Genomic DNA, 22240 nt, shown 5'->3' on the forward strand with positions numbered 1-22240 from the left:
ACCAGACTCATGTTAGACACACATCTGCTGAGACCGTGTTGGAGAGAGGGATAGAGGGAGATTTAGAGAGAGAGGGATGATAGTGGGGAGACGGATAGTAGTAGTTGTAGCAGCTGGAGTCTGGCACGTCCACAGCAGCAGAGATCCAGAGGAACCTACGAGACAAGGGAGCTCAGGGACTCCAGAAAGGTCTATGGTTAGTAACTTTAATGGGACAGGGAGAGTTAAAGTAAGGGATGGGGGGTGAGATAGGATCCCAGTGTTCCAGTGTGCCAGTTCCCCCAGCAGTCTAGCCTGTACGTGTGGTGAGAATGGGTGGATGTGATGAGTAGTGTGAAGGTGCCTAAATGAGGTTATGGAAAAACGGCAACGTGTTTTATAAAATCTGCAACTCTGAAATCATGAACTTCTTCTTTTAAGTAATCAGAATCCAGTTTTTGAACAAAGGGTGTATCAGCCTGGAAATCCACCCATTGATATTCTACAGGAAGAGACACCTGAGACAGAGAAGTATCAGAGGTCTTTTATGTTAAAGGTGACATATCATGCAAAATCAACTTTTTAATGGTTCTCTACCTGAAATATGTGTCCCTGTCTACAAACCCCCCGAGAATGTAAAAAATCCATTCTGCCCCTGTTCTGATTTCTCCACCTTTCTGTAAATGTGTGTGAAACCAGCCGTTTCAGTTTTCAGTGTTTTTCATACATCACAACAACATCCGGTCTGTCACGGAGTCAGAGCTCGGAGCTTGTTCAGCCAATAGACTGTATAAAATACAACTCAACCCCTCCTCTGTTTTTCATTACCTGCACACATGTGTGCTAACAAGGAGCTTAGGAGGGAGGCATGCTAGTTGTAGGCTGTCTTAATAAACACAAAGGTCGGTTTTACTCCCCACGTCTGCAGATTTGAAGATCTAGTGGATGATTTTTATTTATCATGGATAAGTGCTAGCACTAGTTAGCATAGCCACATAGCTACATGTTCGTAGCTGTGTACCAAGACACACGTCGACATACTGACAAATAAAACAACAAGAAACACTAAATCTGTGACCAATCCTTCAGAAAGGTCCTGCTGCAGGCGCCTCTCCATCAGGATCAGATTCTGGATCAGATTCAGAGGGTTGAAGTAACTGGGGTCTGTGAGCAGCCGTGTATATTCAGCCAACATGTAAACATTAGATCAACGTGCTGGAGAGCTGAGGCCACACCCACTTTCTGAAGGGGCGTGGTCAGAGAGAAAACAGACTGTTCTGAGGAGGGCTGAAGAAGAGGGTTTTTCAGGCAGACCAAAATCTGATTTCAAAGTGTTTTTTTGAGCATAAACTTTAAAGACATGTTTTGGGGACCTCTTAGACCAATATATATTGATGAAAAAAGCGTGATATGTCACCTTTAATATACTGAATATTCTGATCATCAGACAGACGCCGTTCTCCTGGTGAACACACACTAAAAACAATCAGTGTGTTTTTCTGTGATTAAATGGAAACCAAACTCAAAGAAGAAATGTAGATTAGAACATTGTGTTAGACCAACAGGACACAGTCTGATGTACTTTATATTATTTACACTGTGTTAGTCCACAAATGAGCCACAAACCTGATCTGATAGATCCTGAGTGACTGCTGGCTCATAAAGGCAGGTCAGTGGGTCTGATCCTGGTCTGATCCTGGTCTCTCTCATCCTCAGATCATGTCCCTGTCCTCGGCGTTGGTGCTCCCCCTGCTGGTGGTGGTGGCAGCAGGGATTTACTACATCTACAACGAGGTCCTGCAGTTCATGTCCAAGTCTCTGGTGAAGAACAAAGTGGTGGTGATCACTGACGCTGTGTCCGGGGTCGGAACAGGTAAATGATGACTCTTCACATTTCAATAGTTAATCGTTGACATCTTTCTTTGTTAGCTTCTTTCTCTGTCGTCCTCAGACTGTAGTTTATGTGACTTATATTATCTGAAGAAGTACATGTCAGTTTTTAAATTTAAACAGGATACACCGCTTCCCATTACATCTGCTCCGCACACTGCGCAGCCAATACGTTCCCATTACAGTCAATGCTCATCTCAGCTCAGTCTCGGGAGCATGCACCCATGCTGCTCCACTAAAGATACACGCTGAGTCTATTCTCAACGAAGCCTGCGCCCAGCACACGTCAATCTGAACCATAGACTGTAAAAAAAAGTGGACAGCGTTGCTCCGCCTTTTCCCATTGTACGGTTTTGAAGCCAAAAAAAAACAGTTCGAATGCGCAGCCATTGTGCAGCCAGAGTCTGCGTAGTAGAGAATCTCTGTGTTGCCACGGTAATTTTCTGTTTCCACGGTAAAGAGCTCCACCCTACAGCGTACCGTCCCAAGATCCTATGGAGTTTCTCTCTACAGCAGCTATCAATCAAAGTAAAGCCGGAAGTAAAACCTGTTTTTAACCTCTGATAACAAAAAAGAAACTTTTCAGAAAAAAGAGGCCTTCAACACAAAACAGTCAAATAATAACTACATATCTCCACAGCATACGGATGGGAGAAACATTCATACAACGTGTATTCATTTTTTAAAGTTTGACTGCAGCCCCATTCAAATGAATGGGGGAGACAGAGTTTATGACCTGTACTGCAGCCAGCCACCAGGGGGAGCAATTTTTGTGGTGGCCTCACTTCGAGCCGAGCGATCGGACGTCCATTTTTTTTAACAGTCTGTGATATAAACAGAGAAGACCGACCTTGGACAGGAAGTCAGGCACGAGGATCACATGCAAAATCCACTCAATTTCAAAATAAAACACCATATACGGACTCCAGACCATTTAAAGATCAACAGGACTTTAAGATGATCACTGTGTCAGAAGGTAACAGGACTTTAAGATGATCACTGTGTCAGAAGGTAACAGGACTTTAAGATGATCACTGTGTCAGAAGGTAACAGGACTTTAAGATGATCACTGTGTCAGAAGGTAACAGGACTTTAAGATGATCACTGTGTCAGAAGGTAACAGGACTTTAACATGATAACTGTGTCAGAAGGTAACAGGACTTTAAGATGATCACTGAGTCAGAAGGTAACAGGACTTTAACATGATCACTGTGTCAGAAGGTAACAGGACTTTAACATGATCACTGTGTCAGAAGGTAACAGGACTTTAACATGATCACTGTGTCAGAAGGTAACAGGACTTTAACATGATCACTGTGTCAGAAGGTAACAGGACTTTAAGATGATCACTGTGTCAGCGCGCTCCGGGGTCCCTAGAGCTTTCACTAGAATGGGAATGTATCGGCTGCGCAGTGCGCGGCGCAGCTGTAACATAACGCCACGCATCCTGTGGACCCGAGGCTTTAGAGATATGTGTGCTAACCTGACTTGATGCAAAGATCATAACGTTTCATGTCTGTTCATATGAAGCTTCATCTCAGAGGAAGGTTGATAAGCAGAAACCATGAGCACATCAACATCCAAAGTTAAAACAGTTCAAAATAAATGTGACTGAAGGAGGACTCTGCTGCTAATGGATAAGTGTCATGAGTTGATGGTTAGTTTAGTTCTTGTGTTTCATGCCCTGGTTCCTCCCCGTGTTTATTCTGTATTCGTTATCCTTTGTCTCTCTTGTGTGTTTAGTGATCCATGTCTCTTGTTGTGTTTTCTTGTGTTTCCTGTTTTATTTTGTAGTTCTTGATCCCTGTGTTTCCTGTTTCATTTTGTAGTTCTTGATCCCTGTGTTTCCTGTTTTATTTTGTAGTTCTTGATCCCTGTGTTTCCTGTTTTATTTTGTTGTTCTTGATCCCTGTGTTTCCTGTTTTATTTTGTTGTTCTTGATCCCTGTGTTTCCTGTTTTATTTTGTTGTTCTTGATCCCTGTGTTTCCTGTTTTATTTTGTTGTTCTTGATCCCTGTGTTTCCTGTTTTATTTTGTAGTTCTTGATCCCTGTGTTTCCTGTTTTATTTTGTAGTTCTTGATCCCTGTGTTTCCTGTTTTATTTTGTAGTTCTTGATCCCTGTGTTTCCTGTTTTATTTTGTAGTTCTTGATCCCTGTGTTTCCTGTTTTATTTTGTAGTTTTTGATCCCTGTGTTTCCTGTTTTATTTTGTAGTTCTTGATCCCTGTGTTTCCTGTTATATTTTGTAGATCTTGATCCCTGTGTTTCCTGTTTTATTTTGTAGTTCTTGATCCCTGTGTTTCCTGTTTCATTCTGTAGTTCTTGATCCCTGTGTTTCCTGTTTTATTTTGTAGTTCTTGATCCCTGTGTTTCCTGTTATATTTTGTAGATCTTGATCCCTGTGTTTCCTGTTTTATTTTGTAGTTCTTGATCCCTGTGTTTCCTGTTTTATTTTGTAGTTCTTGATCCCTGTGTTTCCTGTTTTATTTTGTAGATCTTGATCCCTGTGTTTCCTGTTTTATTTTGTAGTTCTTGATCCCTGTGTTTCCTGTTTCATTCTGTAGTTCTTGATCCCTGTGTTTCCTGTTTCATTTTGTAGTTCTTGATCCATGTGTTTCCTGTTTTATTTTGTAGTTCTTGATCCCTGTGTTTCCTGTTTTATTTTGTAGTTCTTGATCCCTGTGTTTCCTGTTTTATTTTGTAGATCTTGATCCCTGTGTTTCCTGTTTTATTTTGTAGTTCTTGATCCCTGTGTTTCCTGTTTCATTCTGTAGTTCTTGATCCCTGTGTTTCCTGTTTCATTTTGTAGTTCTTGATCCATGTGTTTCCTGTTTTATTTTGTAGTTCTTGATCCCTGTGTGTTCAGTTTAGTGTAACTTCCTGTCCTTGTGTGTTTCCCTCATTGTTGATGAACCTGATTAGTCTCACCTGTGTCCTGTGTTCACACCTGTGTTAATCACTCTGTGTATATAGATCCTCTGTTTCCCATGTCCTGTGTTGGATCTGCTAACAGACAAAATATTTTCTGGTACAAAACCGGCTTAAACAGGAAGTGATGATCTGGTTTCAGAGGTCCTGATGGGCAGGTTTGTTTCCTGAGGAAGTTCAGGCTAGCTGAATGCTAAGCTACAGAGAGTGAACTCAAAGCTACGATGTCATTGAGCTATAAATCAAACGTTTGATTTAATGTGAAGGTAACTCATCATGTTTCTGTCTCTGTGTTCAGAGTGTGCCCATCTCTTCCATAAGGGCGGAGCCAGACTGATCCTGTGTGGGACCAGCTGGGACAAACTGGAGTCTCTGTACGACTCTCTGACGAGCGACTCTGACCCCAGAGAGGTGAGGAAACCACACACACACACACAAATATACCTCCATTAGTTTCACTTTGAAACATCATGAATGATGATGACTGAGGAAACTGGTCCAAACTCAAACCAGCTCTCTGTTCTGTGGTGATGAGCCACCATCCTGGTAAACATCCTGGCGTTGTCAGGATGAGGGGCAGTGGGATGCATGTGTGGACCACAGGGTTTCTTTAAGTTACTCCAAAAGGAATAACCACTAAAGTCACAAGCAATCAAATGAAGAGGGTAAAACCAAAATAAAGAAGGCTAATACAAAGAGACTCATATGGAAGCAAACAGTTTCCAAAATTAAAATGAAAAAGCAAATTTGAGAATTAAATTGCATTAACAGAATTGCGTATTCATTTTCCAAATATGGGTGCATTATATGACTCATAACTACAATTAATGTTCAATAATCCTATTTTCATTTAATTTTAATCTTCAACAATGCTAATTATTTCAAACAGTTAAAATGAAAAAGAAAATTACGTTTGCTTTTTAATTTTCAAAAAATGCCCCTCCATCATAATTCAAATTAAAAAGAAAATTAAAAATTAAAATGCATTCACAGACAGGTTTTTTTAATTTTCAGAATGAAGACATTTTTTTACTCAAATAAAAAGAAAAAGCAATCCTTCCTTTTTCATTTTAACTTTCCTGTTCAAGCTTGCACATTTTGTAACACACTTGAAATGAAAACAGAAAGTGTATTGCTTTTTCGTGTTCAAATCTGCCCGGCTAGATTGGTCTCAATATTCAAACCAACTCCAAAATTAAATTCCAATGTGCACAGTGCAGAAAAGTGGACTCAGACTTCACCTCGCAGACCGTTTCTACACATCCAGTACGGGAAGCTGGAGGTGTGCTCTTTAACGCTGTTGCGATCTGTCAGCCAACGAGGTCCACATATGAAGAGTCTGTTGTGGAGCTCTGCACGGTCCTTTCCTCAGCTCACTGAACCTTCGGCGAGCATGCTGTTCTTTGGCAGGGAGGCACAGTCAGTCTTGGAATTGGCTGACCAGGTGGATATTAATGAGGATACCCTAACCAACCTGTTAGACCCCAAGACCTAAACAAAGCTTTACAACGATAAGAGAGAAACTAAACCACCGCTGCAGAGCAACTAGCAGGAAACCAAGGTACGAGGGAGACCCAGGAAAACCCAGAAAAAAACAGAACTCAAGGGCTTCTAGAGATGCCTTAGAAGAAAACCAAGACCCGCCCAACTTCAACTAGACTATTTTCTTATTGATCTAAACAGAGGGGGTGTAAGTGGCCAGCAATGCCCAATTAAATTCAGTTCCATCGGAGGGTGTGGTGTGTGTGCAGTCGAGGGGCGGTCCATGGTCTAAATGGTTCTCCAAGCATGGGAAATGTTTTGCACACTTGGTAGGTGAAGCGAGGTTTGTCTGCTTTAAATGAAAGTTAGTCTATTTTTATATGGAAAACATTATTGTGTGTGTGATATGGTGAATTGAAATGTTCTTTGTAACAGAGGGTTTGAGGTGCTTAGGCAAGATACACAATGCAGACATCACAGAGGAGCTCCTCTCACTAACTCTGAAGCTACTGAGCCAGTACACTGGCACAGACACAGGCACTCCATGTTTCATCACAGTCCTCTGCTCCGCCCGTGACATCTCCATTTCCTGCTCCAGTCAACAGAATAGCAGGATTTCCTCTCTGACAGCACGCAGTCCTCCAGGTATCTTACATACACAAACCAGACCAGATGGGCTCGACACAAAGAGACATTAATATCTTCTACCTCCGTTTCCTCCGTGTTATCGCTGGTTGGAGTTAAAGCTTTCTGTCCTTTGGTGCTCCCTCTGCAGCATCCAGAAGTGATGAGCATGTTGATCCAGTGTGATAGAATATATCTACTCTACATTTATTTTCCTGTTAAGATATCATGTAAGGGAAAATGTTTGATGAGCAGGTGCTAATGCAAAACCCAACAAAACCCTGACAGGGTGAGAATAGACCCTGATCCCCAGCAGAGTAGCTTTGTCTTCTCTTCTGCTTTTCTCTGCTGACTCTAAAGTCTCTCCAAATATACCCAGAGTCATCAGAAATATCTCCCATGTTGGTTTTGTTATTAGGGCCCGAGCACCGCTGGTGGCGAAGGCCTTATTGTAACCCTAAGGATTGTTCTTTCTTCCGCCACTTAAAACGCAGTTTTGGACCCCTGAACGTGAATGAAAGCGCAGATATTTTTGCACACTCATCGGGTCTGGTGAAAATTGTAAGTTATTATAGGTCTCGCAAAAAAAATCTCAGTAGCGCCCCCTAGAGGTAAAAAAAAACACCCTACGCATAGAGTTTTTTGAGCTACATGCATGAAAAGTTCTACATATATTCATGGCATCAGGACGCACAATAAAGTCTCTTGCACCCATATTCAAAACTCAACAGGAAGAGCGCCACCTAGCTTTGAAAATGAAAAATGGGGCCAAAATGAGTCCCAGCAAGGGTGCATACTTTTGCTCATTTCTCCTAGAGCTTTTCTCTGATTCAGTCCAAACTCGGCACATTCTATAGTAAACCCATTGACGATTAATACAAAGTAAAGGCATTCCGCTCAGACGAAAGTTGTGGGCGTGGCAGACTTTGGGGCGGGGCATCAAAAAAAAACGTTGTAAAATTGAATTTTGTGACTTTAAAATGCACGTAATCTCACCTCATCCACCACACTCATCAGGCCTGGGGAAAATTGCGCCATTTTATGGGTTTCGCAAAAAAAGCTGAAAAAATGTGCTCACTAGCGCCCCCTACAGTTTAAAAAAAAAACTCCCCATAGAGGCTATTTTGAGCTACATGCTTGAAAATCAATACACTTATTCATGGCATCAGGACGCACAAAAAAGCATCTTGGCCAGCTCATCGCCGCTTGCGGCTTTAATTGGAAACTAAAGCTTTAGCCTCATCACCACCAGAGTAAATAATAAACTCTTTCTGTTGATTGATATCACGTGTGTTCTCAGGTTGTCCCTGGAATAGATCATGATGGGGGTTTCTACCAATCAGAATCAAGTAATTAACACAGCCCAGTGATTAGTAAGAAAAGGATCTAATTCCAAGACATTCTGAGACGTTATCATCAGGAGGATTTCAATTATTTTTCACAATGATCTGTGAGACATAAGACCACCATGACCTAATGTTTAGTTTCATTGTTCATTGTGCATGTCATGTCGTATTGGATCGTGTCTTATCTTGCCCTCTCGTGTTGTATTGTGCTGTATCGTATTGTACCACCTGGTATCGTGTGTCCTGTTGTGTTGTGTCATATTGTGTTGTACTGTGTCGTATCGTTTCCTACTGTATTATATTGGTTTGTATCGCAAGATTTCGTATCATATGATATTATACAGGTCTGTTTTTTCTAGGGATGCACCGATCCCACTTTTTAGGTCCCAATACCGATATCGATACCTGGGCTTTGGTATCTGCCGATACTGATACTAGCCGATCTGATCCTGGTATTGATTTAACAATCTCTATTCCTTAATGTGAGGACAGAATCATGTTTAGGCAACTTCAGGCTTTTCTGACTTGATGGTGAACTGTACCTGGGTTCCAAGTGCTAAACCAGAGGCTGGAATCCCTTCATTTCAAGGATCCAGAACAATTAAATCCAATAGCCTGTCAGTTTATCACACTTTGAATCCATTAATAGAAGGTTTCTTCCTTCTTTGCAGTAGGCTACAGCTGACGTAACCTTCTTCCTTTGGGCTTCCATTATATTTTTCAGGGCGACTGCCATCCGTCGAAACATTAGCGCTGCACATGTTGCAGGTTTCTGGTGGAGTTGTTAGCAGAAGAAGTATGAAATGCACCTAAACTGCAGAGTCTCTGTAGTTATCCTGCATCAGGCTCCACCGGGCAAAAATGCACAGACCGGCTGGCGCTGATGATGTAGGAGAAACACATGGCTGTTGTAAACACAGAAAAGCATAGAACTGAGATGAATAGATCTGCAATATGGATCGGCACTATATATCGGCCCTTTGTCACCGATATCCGATCTAGCTTTTTGAGTCCGATCTAGCCGATATCCGATACCAGGGTCGGATCGGTGCATCCCTAGTTTTTTCCTGTGTAATGCAACTAGTTGTGTTGTATTGTACTGTAGTCTTTCCCACTGTACCATATTATATCATATGGTATCACATTGCATCATGTATCATGATATTTTTCCAAGCTGTATGGTATCATATTTTAAATGGACCCAGGGCTGCTTAAATCAGTAAACCTTCCTCCTCATGATGAGTTGATTTCCTCTCCACATGCTGCACTGAGAAAACGCTCTACATGCAGGTCTCCTAACTGTGTCCATGTGGTGCCTGTCATGTCCCTCTGCCCCATGTCTCCTGTCTCTCCTCAGCTATCTGACTAAAGCTACAGGCCTTTAATCTCTGAACAAAGATAAACACTGTGTTTAGGCAGATCAACAAAGACTTATTAACACTTTTAATACGGCTTAGTTCTTAAGTCAAGATGAGACACACCAAGAATATACGAGGAAGTAAAAGATGGAAGATACTCTTCACTACTGGCTGCTCAGGATTTTTTTCTGGAACATGTTGGACTACAGGTTTAAAATCACTGAGACCAAACACGAGCCACATCACAGTGCTTCACTTCTTACAGTGGAGTGGTGGTCATGTACAGTAGAAGGATGAACACCAGAGAAGTATCAGCCTTCACTTCTTACAGTGGAGTGGTGGTCATGTAGAAGGATGAACACCAGAGAAGTATCAGTCTTCAGTTCCAGGTGATGGTGATGAAGTGTGTTTCTGAAATGTTTAACTTCCTTTAAAGAGGAACACTTCTGTTATCAGTGATAATAAGACAGACATCTGATAACAGTGATTCTGACAACAATGCAGCAGCTGTCATTGATGCTGGGTTAACAGGTCATATTATCCACAAACACAGGCTCACAGTAAATACACTCCTGTGTCTCTGCAGACGTTTGCTCCCAAGCTGGTGATCCTGGACTTCAGTGACATGGACAGCGTGGAGGACGTGGTGTTAGAGGTGGTGGAGTGTTACGGCTGTGTGGACGTGCTGATCTGTAACAGCAGTGTGAAGCTGAAGGCTCCGGTGCACAGTGTGTCTCTGGAGATGGACAGAAACATGATGGACGTCAACTACTTCGGACCCAGCTCTCTGGCCAAAGGTGGGCCAGACTTAAGTGATACCAACGCATCTAAATAGGCCGTCAATGTTATTATGTTGGGTCTTTTAGCCCCCAGAACTACTTTACCCTGAACTAAAAGGTTCCTGTGCCCCCCTTGTTGTCTGCGTTTCGACCGCGGGCTGAAGTCCCGGTCAGATTGTGCAAATCAGGCCAGTGACGTATGGAGGAAAAAAAAGTAAATGCACTACACCACCAGACCAGTAGAGGGCAGTAAAACAAGGCGAATGCCATTCATCACAGATGACACCATAGAAGCAGACAGACAGGCAGGTATCAGAGTGGCCTCTGACATCAGGCTCAGGGAGAGACACTCACTATCATTATGTTATCAGCGTTTCAGGTTCTAGACCCAAATACAGTAAATCTGTGAAGTTATGAACACCTTTAGGATAAGAAAAATGGTAGTGAGACTTAGCATGGAGATGAGGACATGCTTCAGGGTAAAACCACATTCATAACAACAGATTAGCTACTGAGGATCAGCTAAGGCTAGCATTCAACCACTTCCAAGCTAACATAACATTTCATGGTGGATGAAGGAAATAATATGGAAGAGATGAATTCTATAAAACAGCTGATGGAAATCTTAGCTTGTAAACAATGATAGCCAGCAAGTGGTTGATGGCTATTAATAGCTTATCTAACAGTAACAGGGTCTCCAAGTATCTTGTTTAGCACATCAGTGGTGCTGAAACCTGTTAGCTAAAAGTTGTGTTATTTGATTGATGATTTGAGTTTCAGTTTTCTGTCAGTATTTGAACAATCAGTGAAATGTTAATGATCTGTCAGATCGCTTACTTTAACAGGACTAGACTCCAGAGCACAGAAATACATCCTTATATCAGCATTTGAGTCGTCACCATTGGTGTGACATCAGAGGAAACATGGCTGCTGTGTCAACAGATCTGTTTACGGCTGACATCATCAACAACATGTGCAAGCATTTAAGCAACACAAGCGCCATCTAGATCCATTCATCCAGACGAGTCAGTGAGCTTTAACCACTGAGTGGAGACTGTTAGCAGAATCAGAACGTCTGTGTGGTGCATGGTCTGTTGAAGGAGTCCACACTCGAGCTGTAGACTCTAGTTTCACAGAGTTCAGAGAGGATCAGCATCATTTCAGTGCAACCGCTGTGTTGTTGCAGTTTTATTTCAAAAGATATGGCAACAGAAACAGTTCATCTGTGGTAAAATAGGGAGGCATTTATTGCCATAATCCAAATAAAAAACCTTGGTAACACTTTACAATAAGGGTCCCTTAATAAACGTTAGTTAATGCAATATTAAGCATTAATTAACAGTTTAATAATGTTTTAATAATCATTATAATGCATTACCTAACATTAATTAACATAATAGTTAATGCATCGATAAGCAGTTAAGTAATGTCTACTGCTCAGAGTTAATTAATACATTATTAAGCATTAATAAATGTACATAATGTAATTAGTTAACCATTAGTGAATGCTTTTTGGACCCTTATTGTAAAGTGTAACATATGTATCCCTTGGGTAACACATACGCTGAACCACTATTAGATGAAAGGTAGTTGAAGCAACACATATAAAGAATTTTACACGTTTTATTTAAAACAATAAAACAGATAATCACAGATAACATCTCAACTCACACAGAGGAGAGCTTTGAACAACAATAAGGGTCCAGAAAGCATTTACTAATGGTTAACTAATTACATTATGTAACTTTTATTAATGCTTAAAGGCCCTGTGAGGAGTTTTGAAATGGCTGAGAAACAGACTGAAAATGATACTGACGCCTCTTTATGACCTTCAATAGCAAACAAGACCATCAGCAGCAACACTGGCACCTTCTCTGTTGTAATTTTTAATGCCTGAAACCACCCTGGGAGGGTAGGTGTCAGTCCAGATGATGGACATCTTGCTTCAGAAACAGCCTTTATTTGACTGTTTTCATGGAAAATAATCACATTGCCTGATAAAGTTGACAGTTGAGCACAACAGGATAAGGCTTTTGTTGAAAACACTCCTTTTGCATGTATAGAACAAGAGATAAGAGGTATCACTTTGTCCACAAGGGGGGCGCCAGAATCGATACAAAACAAAAGTTCCTCACAGCAGCTTTAATAATGTATTAATTAACTCTGAGCGGTAGATATTAATTAACTGCTTATTGATGCATTAACTAATATGTTAATTAATGTTAGGTAATGCATTCTAATGATTATTAAACTGTTAATTAATGCTTAATAATGCATTAACTAACGTTTATTAAGGGACCCTTATTGTAAAGTGTTACCAAAACCTTCACTAAAGGGCACAAAGCATAAGTAATACATGGCCTGTGGTCCCTATAGTTTTTCTATGGAGGACCAGCTGCTCTGTCCCTGTGTCTAGCTCTTTGGGAGGTCAGAAAACAGTAGACTAGTCACACCATGCCTACCTTAGTTGAATAAACCCATACGTAACATATAAAGTTGCATTTTACCAATTTATTGAGTAATTGTTTCCTTTAAACTGTGACATTACTTTTATGTTTTAGATTGCTTAAACAAAAAAAAACTGCACCAAGCAAGAGAACTGTCCTCACAAACAAAAGTGCATAAAGACATTACCTTCAGACATACTGTACCTCAGTTTGAGAAAACTCTGACCCGAGCACTCATCTTGGTTTAGGTGAACGCTCCACTTGTGATTTTTGTCAGCACTTCACTTCACATTAGAAAGCCTGTTTTTTTTTTTTGCATTATTTGCATAACACAGACGTGCTCCTCCGCCTGCAGCGCACTGATCAGCTGTTCAGGTCTGCAGCTTCAAAGTCATAAAAATACAACTAAACTTAATAATGAGGGATTCTGACCGAGGTGATGTCATGCCGTTTACTGCGGACACACATGGACACCTTTATGAGCCGGAGTTTACAGAGGAAAAGGAGATTCAATGCACCGGAGGGAAAAGAGGAGAAACTTCTAAACTAAACTGGAGAGCAGGAGAGATCCAGAGTTACCTGGTGGAGCAGGTGTGTAAACTGTGAGTTAATGCACACAGTTTACACACACTGGGTCTCAGTCATGAAACATGAGTAAATCTGTGAGCAGATTTGCACATAAAAGCTCATCTAAAACTCTACTCTGGATTCATGAACGGCGCAGGAAACTCAGATTTGAACGTAAACACGTGTGTAAGATGATGAATGCCAACCCATCGTAACACAGACCTGTGCATCTGGTGGGCCTGCCCTGCAATCATGGCGCAGGGAAAGAAGGATAGAGAGTGAAAAAAGAACTTCTCTGAGGCGGAGATTGAAATGATTTGGGGCGAAGTGGAATGTAGGAAGCACATTTTATTTTCTCTGGATATAATATAGATATAATAGTCAGTCTCTACATATAAAACACATGCATTTGTATAGAAGACTACATTCTTACCGTCAAGCCAGCCGTCTCTCACAGCTCCATTCTACAAACGGGTGCCAACTATGAAGCTGTCATGAGTCCCACCGAGCCACAACGTTGAGCAACACACAGTTTGCATCACATATCAGCTTCACATTCACAGAATGAAAGTTTTTCTGGTTTATGTATGCAAATGCATCATCAGATGGGGCCTTGATGTGTATGTGTGTGCAGTCTATGGCACCCATGACATTTGGCGTGTTGGCCAGCGCGCTAAACCCCCCCTTTACCTTGATTTGCCGTTGTGCTCCATAGGGGGAATTGAATGTACTCCGGCCTTAATTCAATAATGCCGGCAAGTACTACTAGTAAAATGCGGCTCATTGATGGCTGGGAGATTCCAGATCTATCTGCCATCTCCCGCTGGAAGGTCCCTGTGACTAAGAATCCCAGCACAGAGAGAACCTGCAGATGTGCAGGTATGTCGTGGCTTCTTGTAGTTGGCCTCGTCAGATTAGGCTCCAGTTAGTCTGTGTGGTTTTTAACACGTAGTTCACCTTCTAAATAAACCTAATCTAGATCTCAAAGAAAAAAATATGTTATATATATATTTTCAATATTTTGTCATGTTTAAATTACGTGTCTCAAAGGCATCTGTGTATTGTGTACATAACAGAGAGCAGTACGTATTCAAATTGTAATTTCTGACAGTGACAAGCAGTATTTAAGTGTATTCCTACATTTACACAAGCTCTACACACAGTGGGGAGCAGGTGTAGATGTTGTGAGTAGTTACTCACAGATCAGCTGTTACGGCTTGAGCAAAGGACTAGGACCCAAATGCAGAGTACAGGGAAAAAGTATTTATTAAGCAAAAACCAAGGTTCAACAAAAAGCGCCTTGCGGGTAAAAACAACTGAGAAAAAGTACAAAACTAGGAGTAACACAAAATCACCCAAAAGGGGAAAAAGGTTCTATCAAAAACTCACAAACAAAAACTAGGAATCAATCCTCTGGAAACAACTCGAGATAAGTAAACAGAAAAGCGTGGCTTGAATCTCCTCAGGAGCAAGGCTACAACGGGACATGGAGCATGCGGCTAGAGGAATAATCTGGCACTGGAGGAGTGTTTGGTGGTGGCTTAAGAAGCCAGTGCTGATGAGCAGATCAGGGACAGGTGTGCCTGATGAGCCTCACTGCTGAGGAGACCGGCCCCGCCCCTACCCATGCAACCTGCAGGCAGAGAGAGAGAGGGTTAGGGCAAATCACACAACAAATCAGGACCATAACATCAGCTCTACTAAAAGATTGATGAATGCGGAAATCTGCGTTAATTTCTGCTGCACACGATTCACACACAAATCCGTGCTGCTCACATTTCATGAGTGAGACCCAGTGAACCGAGTAAACTTTGTTCTGTCATGAGTAAGACTTGGTAACAACAGTCCCTCTAGACCTTTGGGAATTAAGATATACCAGCAGATCACAAACTGCTGTGGCTGGTATAATTAGCAACATAAAGCTCATACAACCCCACTTCAAAGACAATGAAAAATCCCTGTAAGAAGCAGACCCGGTCTTGTCTCCTCGTCATATAACTGTATAACAACTGTTAGGCACTTTTTAAGTGTTTAAACATGTAGTTAGCAGCAGAGTCCGGTCATTTCCCGTAGTAGTAAGAAGCCTCTTCTTGCCCTCCAGGGTAGTTTTCACGTGCGACGTCACGTGAAAACTATGAATGAAAGGCTAGTTTAAGCCCTAAGTTTCATACTGTTCGACTCTGTCCGTCAATTGCTTTACTACTCCCTTTAGCTGTGCCAATTCCTGCCTCAGTAAAACGGTCTCTGGATCTGCAGAGTCTCTTGATTGCCTAGTTGGCTGGCCATAAAGTTCAGTTTGGTAGTCCTGCAGATACCTCGGAGGTACCCGCTCTCGCTGTGGCCTTCTGCTCTGAGACTCATCCTCTTGAGAACCTGCATTCGGATCCATTGTCCAGCATCAATGTTCACTCCGGCTCGAAGGACCATGTAAAAAGTCTGTTTTCTCCTGGTGGTAGTTCACTGAACAATGTGTGGTGTGAAGTCAAACACGCCGGGTCCAGGGCAGGTTTCGAAGGTTTATTATCAACAGAAAGGATCAGCTCAGTGCAGACAAAGGACTGAGTTCGGATGTGGATGATTTGTACTATCAAACAAAAAGGGACAAAAAGGGAGATGTTAAATATCTAAATAAACAATGTAGCATAACAGTGATAAAGATAATATAGAAATAAGGCGTTACTTACATCAATAATGCATCCACTCCAGGTAATAGTTCAAAACCACATGATACAAACATTTCAACAAAGGGAGTCACTGGCACATGGCAGGTGTGGAGGGAAAAGGAGGAACAAAGGCTTGGGTGCAGGCTTTTATAGTGTAGGGGGCGTGGCTTAGGCGATCAGGTGTGGCCTGGTGAATTAACAGTCAGGTAGAGTGGAGACTTGTGATTTAACATACAGAGACAGGACAATCAGGGCTTCACATGGAGAGGTGAGATGTAAGTGAAAGCTGGAAAGACAGTAAACATAACAGAGTTCATGTTCACATTACAGCTATCATCAAACAAATAACTCAGCTAGCTAACAAGCTAACTACACCAGATGTTTATCCCCTGACATGCAGGTGCAGTCTGATGTTAGGATGTAGTTCCTGGATCAGGTCTCATACTTAGTCTTTAGTGCTGGTCTTTGGCTTGTGAGGATTTTTGATCTCAAACTCAAACTCTGAGTTAAAATCTTGATGTTTGACGGTCGTTCCACAGATAATCTAGTCATGAGCATGGAGGGACCCGTGTTGTTAAACTCTCAGGTGTACACTGTGTGCCTCTATCTGCTCACTCACTGATAACACTCAGATCAGGAGCCTGTTTTGTCAGAGTCTATCTGTTTTGGTAAAGGTTATAAATCTTTGGCCCGTGTACCTTATCAAACTGTCACAAACTGCGTGCTGACTACATCATCACTGCTTCACTGTAAACATGTCTCTGCCCGGTGTGTTGCAGGTGTTCTTCCAACAATGCTCTCCAGGAGATCGGGACACATCGTTCTGGTGAACAGTATTCACGGAAGACTGGCCGTCCCTTTCAGGACTTCATGTGAGTCCCTAATTCAGAGCCTCTGAACTCTTCTCATCGAGGTGAAGGAGTCACCTGTTCACTGTCAAATATATGGCTGTTCATTTACTCTCACAGGAGCTGAAACCCTGCACACTGGAGATCATACTGTTCTCCTGTAGGAGTCTTAAAGTGACCATGAAACAGACTGAAATTCATACTGATGCCTCCTTGTGACCTACAAAAGCAATTGTCTGACATCGGACTTCCACTAGATCCGTGTCCGGTCCGTCTTAAAATCCGCTGTGGTCCGGCTCCATGCTCTCTTGACCGTCAACACCAACCCGTTGTGTTTTCAGAACCCAGCACGGAGCAGGACCTCCGGACAGCTGGAGTCATGTGACCGAGGGTTTCCCACTGTAATTACTGAATCAAGGATTCTCCTCCTCCTCTCCTCATCCATGTTGTCTTTCTGGTCCTCTGAAAACCTCTGTGTGTGTTTTCATTTTGTTTTGGTGAAACCTGACTTCCTGTCCCGCTCCATCTGCTCTGTTGAGATTGATGCGTCGTGCTCCGGCATCCGGCAACAATAGAACTCTTGTGTCTCTGATCCGGAGGGCTCCGACCTGCTGGATCAGAGACGCAGCAGGAATGCAACGGAGCGGATCCAGTGGAAGTTAACACATTGACTAGAATAGAAACCTATCAGATCCGGTGCTGTGACGGATCAAAGACGGACCGGACACGTATCAGGTGGAATTTGGTCATCAGTGTTTCTGAATATCAATTTTAAAGGCAAAGATCACTGCCAGGAGGTCGGGATCACACGAGGCCATGACAATGCGCTGAAGGAACAGACTTTTTAAAGATAGACAGTCAGAGATGAATTTCTGTTTGAAAAGAAAGCAGGATGAGATCTTTGTCAGAGAATATTACCAACACATGTTCTGACCAGACCAGCAAAGAGAACGCTCTGTCCACAAGGGGTGCCAAAATCAAAGTATCAAGCTTTAAATAATACACACTCAATTATCAGTTTATTACACCTAGAAAATGCTTGCACCAACTACTGGTTCCCTGAGCCAGGGTCGTAACACTGATATATATTTTCTTTATACCACCCTTATTACCCAGCTCTCTGACTGATCACCAGGCTGTGTGATCGGATCGATCTAAACCACATAACAACGGTTATTAACTCTAAATACTAAGAGCTAGTTCATGGACAACCTGCCAGTCGCACAAATCAAATCAATCCTCAGAAAAGATTCACAATTACACGGGTTTTAAAAACCATAACATTTGATGCTCTGTTGAAACCACTGCAGGTCTTTTCTTCCTGCCGTGGTCAGACTTTACAACAAACAGTAATAATATAATCTCACTAAAGGGACACAAGGTTTTGTAAATATATTGTAAATTGACTTAATTAGTTTGTACATTCTTTTCTTAGAAAATGCTAATTTACTTTTGAATTGATAATAACTTTAATAATTACTATTTTTATGCACTTTGTTGTTTGCACTACCTTCTGCTGCTGTAACACTGTAAATGTCCCCATAGTGGGACGAATAAAGGAATATCTTATCTTGAAATGAGCTAACAGGTGTCTGCAGACCTCAGGTAACTTGTCTAACAGGATGGAGGTGTTAAAAAAATGAAGACTAGTTTGGTTCTGGCCCCATGAACACCGAGTACACCTGTCCCAGGTCACCTGAGGGGCCTGTGTGTTCACAGCGCAGGAGGAAAGTCAAAATCCAGTGACCTTCAAAGTGTTTTATTTCAAATCTACTCTTCAGCTCCCTGACACCTCACACACACACACACACACACACACACACACACACACACACACACACACACACACACACACACACACACATATACCGCACAGAGTCAGCACACAGCAACACCTCACTCACATAGTGAGACATAAAAACCCTGCAGCCTGCTGATGTTTGGCAAAGTTTCAAACGAGTGTTACAGACAGGAAGAGAGAAAACAATCAGACAAAATATGTCCTCTGAAATGTATGGAATGACCCCACGGCTGAGTCACACCTTTTTATGTGTGTGTGTGTGTGTGTGTGTGTGTGTGTGTGTGTGTGTGTGTGTGTGTGTGTGTGTGTTTCTCCCTCAGACACAGCCTCTAAGCATGCAGCTCAGGCCTTCTTTGACTGTCTGCGTGCGGAGGTGGAGGAGTTTGGGATCATAGTGAGCACCATCAGTCACACCTTCATCAACGCTGCTGAGCCGCCACCCGTCGAAGAGTCCGCCCCCAAACCCGGCACGCTGTCTGCATGTGAGTGACACCTTGGAGGACCTGTGTGGTGACTAATGACACTAACAAAATCATTACACTGGTGTGTCAGGGACTGCACTACGAGGTTTACAGCAGAGACCCAACACCAAGACAGGGTAAGACTCAGTCTGACCCCACCTTAATCCACCATGAGCATTGCACCTCACAGTATTTAGCTAGTTACAGCGGAGAGGAAAAACTTCCTTTAACAGGCAGAAACCTCGAACAGAACCAGACTCATGTTAGACAGCCATCTGCCTCGACCGAATTGGGTCTGGAAAGAGGGATAGAGGAGAATAAGAGAGAGAGGGAGCGGTGATAGTGATGAGACGAGTAGTAGTAGCTGTTGCCGCTGGAGTCCAGCACGTCCGTATCAGCTGGAGTCTGGAACGTCCGCAGCAGGAGGACGTCTACGGCAGCTCAGAGGAACCTACGAGACAAGGGAGCTCAGGGACTCCAGAAAGGTCTATGGTTAGTAACTGAGACCCAGAAGAAGAAAAGATTTGATATATTTTTTCCTAGATAATATAAGTATTGGGGTTGAAAGAAACATATTACAGAAAAAAGTCAATAATGTTGTCATCAGGTCTTGATAAGTCACAGAATGTCATTATATTATTTCATGGATTTGTGTATTTCTGTTAAGATTTCATGTCATTTCATGAACATTAAAACACTTATATAGTGTGAACACATCAGAACAGTGACATACAAATTTAAAATGCATACTCAACGCTTGAAATTCACCTCAATCATTTTTTTTACTGATTTGATGTGTCAGTGTGTGCGCGTGTGTGCATATATGTGCATGTGTGTGTGTGCATGTGTGAGTGTGTATGTGTGCGTGTGTTCATGTAAAAACCACTCAGCCTCACTCAGCCCTCTGCCTCCTGGAGTATTGAAATTGGTTGAACACAGATGTATTTAGTCCTGATGTCCACTATAAAGGACACTGAATGAAAGTCGTGTTTTAAATAAATGTACATTTGTGAAATCTTACTATATTGAGGTTAAGACTCTTAAGTTGAAGAATTGATTTGATTATTTGCAAGAGAAACATGATATCTGCAAAAAAACAAGATCCCTCACCTCCTTTGGTGCCATAAAATGTGAAACTTTTGAAAAGAAAGTTCATGTGCTCTGTTGGCCACACCCCACAAGTGAGACATCATTAGGAGGCCCAGGATGTCCTCTTCAGAGGACAGTAGGGTTTTTACAGACTGCATATATGGTGCTTAACTTAGATGGCGAAAATGCATATCCTCCACAGAAGACAAAAATGAATTGCCGTTACTCAGGATGGGACAGGGAGAGTTAAAGTAAGTGATGAGGGGGTTGGGGAAGGGGGTGAGACAGGATCCCAGTGTGCCAGTTCCCCTAAGCCTGTAGCAGCATAACTAAGAGCTGGTCCAAGCCTGATCCAGCTCTAACTATAAGCTTTATCAGAAAGGAAAGTTTGATGCCTACTCTTAAAAGTAGAGAGGGTGTCTGCCTCCCGGACCCTGACTGGTAGATGATTCCAAAGGGGAGGGGCCTGATAACTGAAGGCTCTACCTCCCATACTACTTTTACAGACTTTAGGTAGGACCAGCAGGCCTGGGGTCTGAGGGTAATTCAGAATAAAGTCTTACTTTAGAGAGCAAACGTTGAAACCTTCATGAAATATTAAAACACATTATTCTAAAAGGAGGAAAGGTGACAGACTTCAAAACTCATTTTTCTGGCAGGTCTAATAATCTGAGTGTGTGTGTGTGTGTGTGTGTGTGTGTGTGTGTGTGTGTGTGTGTGTGTGTGTGTGTGTGTGTGTGTGTGTGTGTGTGTATTCCTCCACAGTCATTGCCAGTCAGCTGACCCATGGCGTGCGCCCATCTGTTTTGGCCAATGAGATCATGCAGACTGTGAACAGGAAGAGGAAGGAGGTGATTCTGGCCCACCCCATCCCCCGGGTGGCGCTGCTGCTGCGTTCCCTCCTCCCCTCCTTCCTGTTCGCCGTGCTGTCTGCGGGAGTGAAGGACTCGGTGCTGAACGAGCAGCTGCAGTAGAAGAAGAAGAAGAAGAAGAAGAAGAAGATGAAGAAGAAGAAGAAGGAAACCTGCGTTACTTTGAAATGTTGGAAGGCCTCAGGCGCATCATGAGCCAACAGTTGGTATAATATGTGATCATGCTGATGATCACATCTTCACGATTATCTCCCTGAGTGTTTACAAAAGCTGCTCTCTATGCTTTTATGAGTTATAAGACTGATCCTGCACTGAGAGGCATTTTCTCTGTTTCTAAAGTTAGGACTCAGGAACAATGAGCTGGATCTGCTCTGTTCTCACTGCTGTTAGCTGAAACACACAGATATGCAGAATGAAACAGCCCACCGCTCTAATCTTTGCATTCATACTCATACATTGAACCCCCTTCCTTCACATTGCTCATTATTTTAAACTAGATTAGATGGTATTTGCAGTCTGTAGTGATGTTTCCTGTAGTTGTTATTGTTCGTGCCTAAAGCTGCCATCTCCTCAGGTGAGCCACAGTAAGGTGTTCGTCATCTTACTGAATCCATACTGATGTAATAAAAACTCAATTTGCATCACTCACTGTGAGCTCTGAGTTTCTCACCTGATCAGACGGGGAGTGTGAGGTGATGCACCGTGCAGAAGAGAGTGTGTGTGTGTTTTATTTATCTCACAGCTACTGTCACATCAGACACACTCTAACATATAAAACACTGTCACAATGAAAATATGTCTCAGTTGGCCTTGGAACGCCTCGGTGTCCTCCTGGAGGAGCTGGTGGAAGTGGCCGGGGAGAGGAGTGTCTTGGCTTCCCTGCTGAGACTGCTGCTCCCAGGACCCGGACTCGGATTAGCGGAGGAAGATGGATGGACAAACACACAACATTTGTAACAGGTGTACAGATTTTAACACCGCTGTGTGAGGACAATAATAATGATAATAACTTTATTTGTATAGCACCTTTAGAAACACAGGTTTACAAAGTGCTTTGACAAACAAAGCATGGTTGAGATAACAAAGTAAACCTTTAACAGACAGGG

General features: G+C 42.4%; 1 protein-coding gene and 1 long non-coding RNA gene across 2 annotated transcripts; one reads left to right on the plus strand and one right to left on the minus strand.

Annotated features, from left to right (window-relative positions):
- The first annotated feature begins 1683 nt into the window (after window positions 1-1683).
- dhrs7cb (dehydrogenase/reductase (SDR family) member 7Cb) lies at window positions 1684-21778 on the plus strand. The gene is made up of 6 exons (XM_034707195.1): window positions 1684-1852; window positions 5096-5208; window positions 10194-10404; window positions 16843-16935; window positions 19033-19194; window positions 21028-21778. Exons 1-6 carry the CDS (start codon window positions 1699-1701, stop codon window positions 21234-21236), a joined length of 942 nt encoding a protein of 313 aa, XP_034563086.1. The 5' UTR covers window positions 1684-1698; the 3' UTR covers window positions 21237-21778.
- LOC117829617 lies at window positions 15904-16191 on the minus strand. Its single transcript, XR_004634648.1, has 2 exons — window positions 16085-16191; window positions 15904-15984 (listed from the first exon to the last, which is right to left on the minus strand). It is a non-coding gene; the product is annotated as an uncharacterized LOC117829617 (long non-coding RNA).
- Window positions 21779-22240: the final 462 nt, after the last annotated feature.

Source organism: Notolabrus celidotus, chromosome 18 (genome assembly GCF_009762535.1).
Source record: "Notolabrus celidotus isolate fNotCel1 chromosome 18, fNotCel1.pri, whole genome shotgun sequence".
NCBI classification, from domain to species: Eukaryota; Metazoa; Chordata; class Actinopteri; order Labriformes; family Labridae; genus Notolabrus; species Notolabrus celidotus.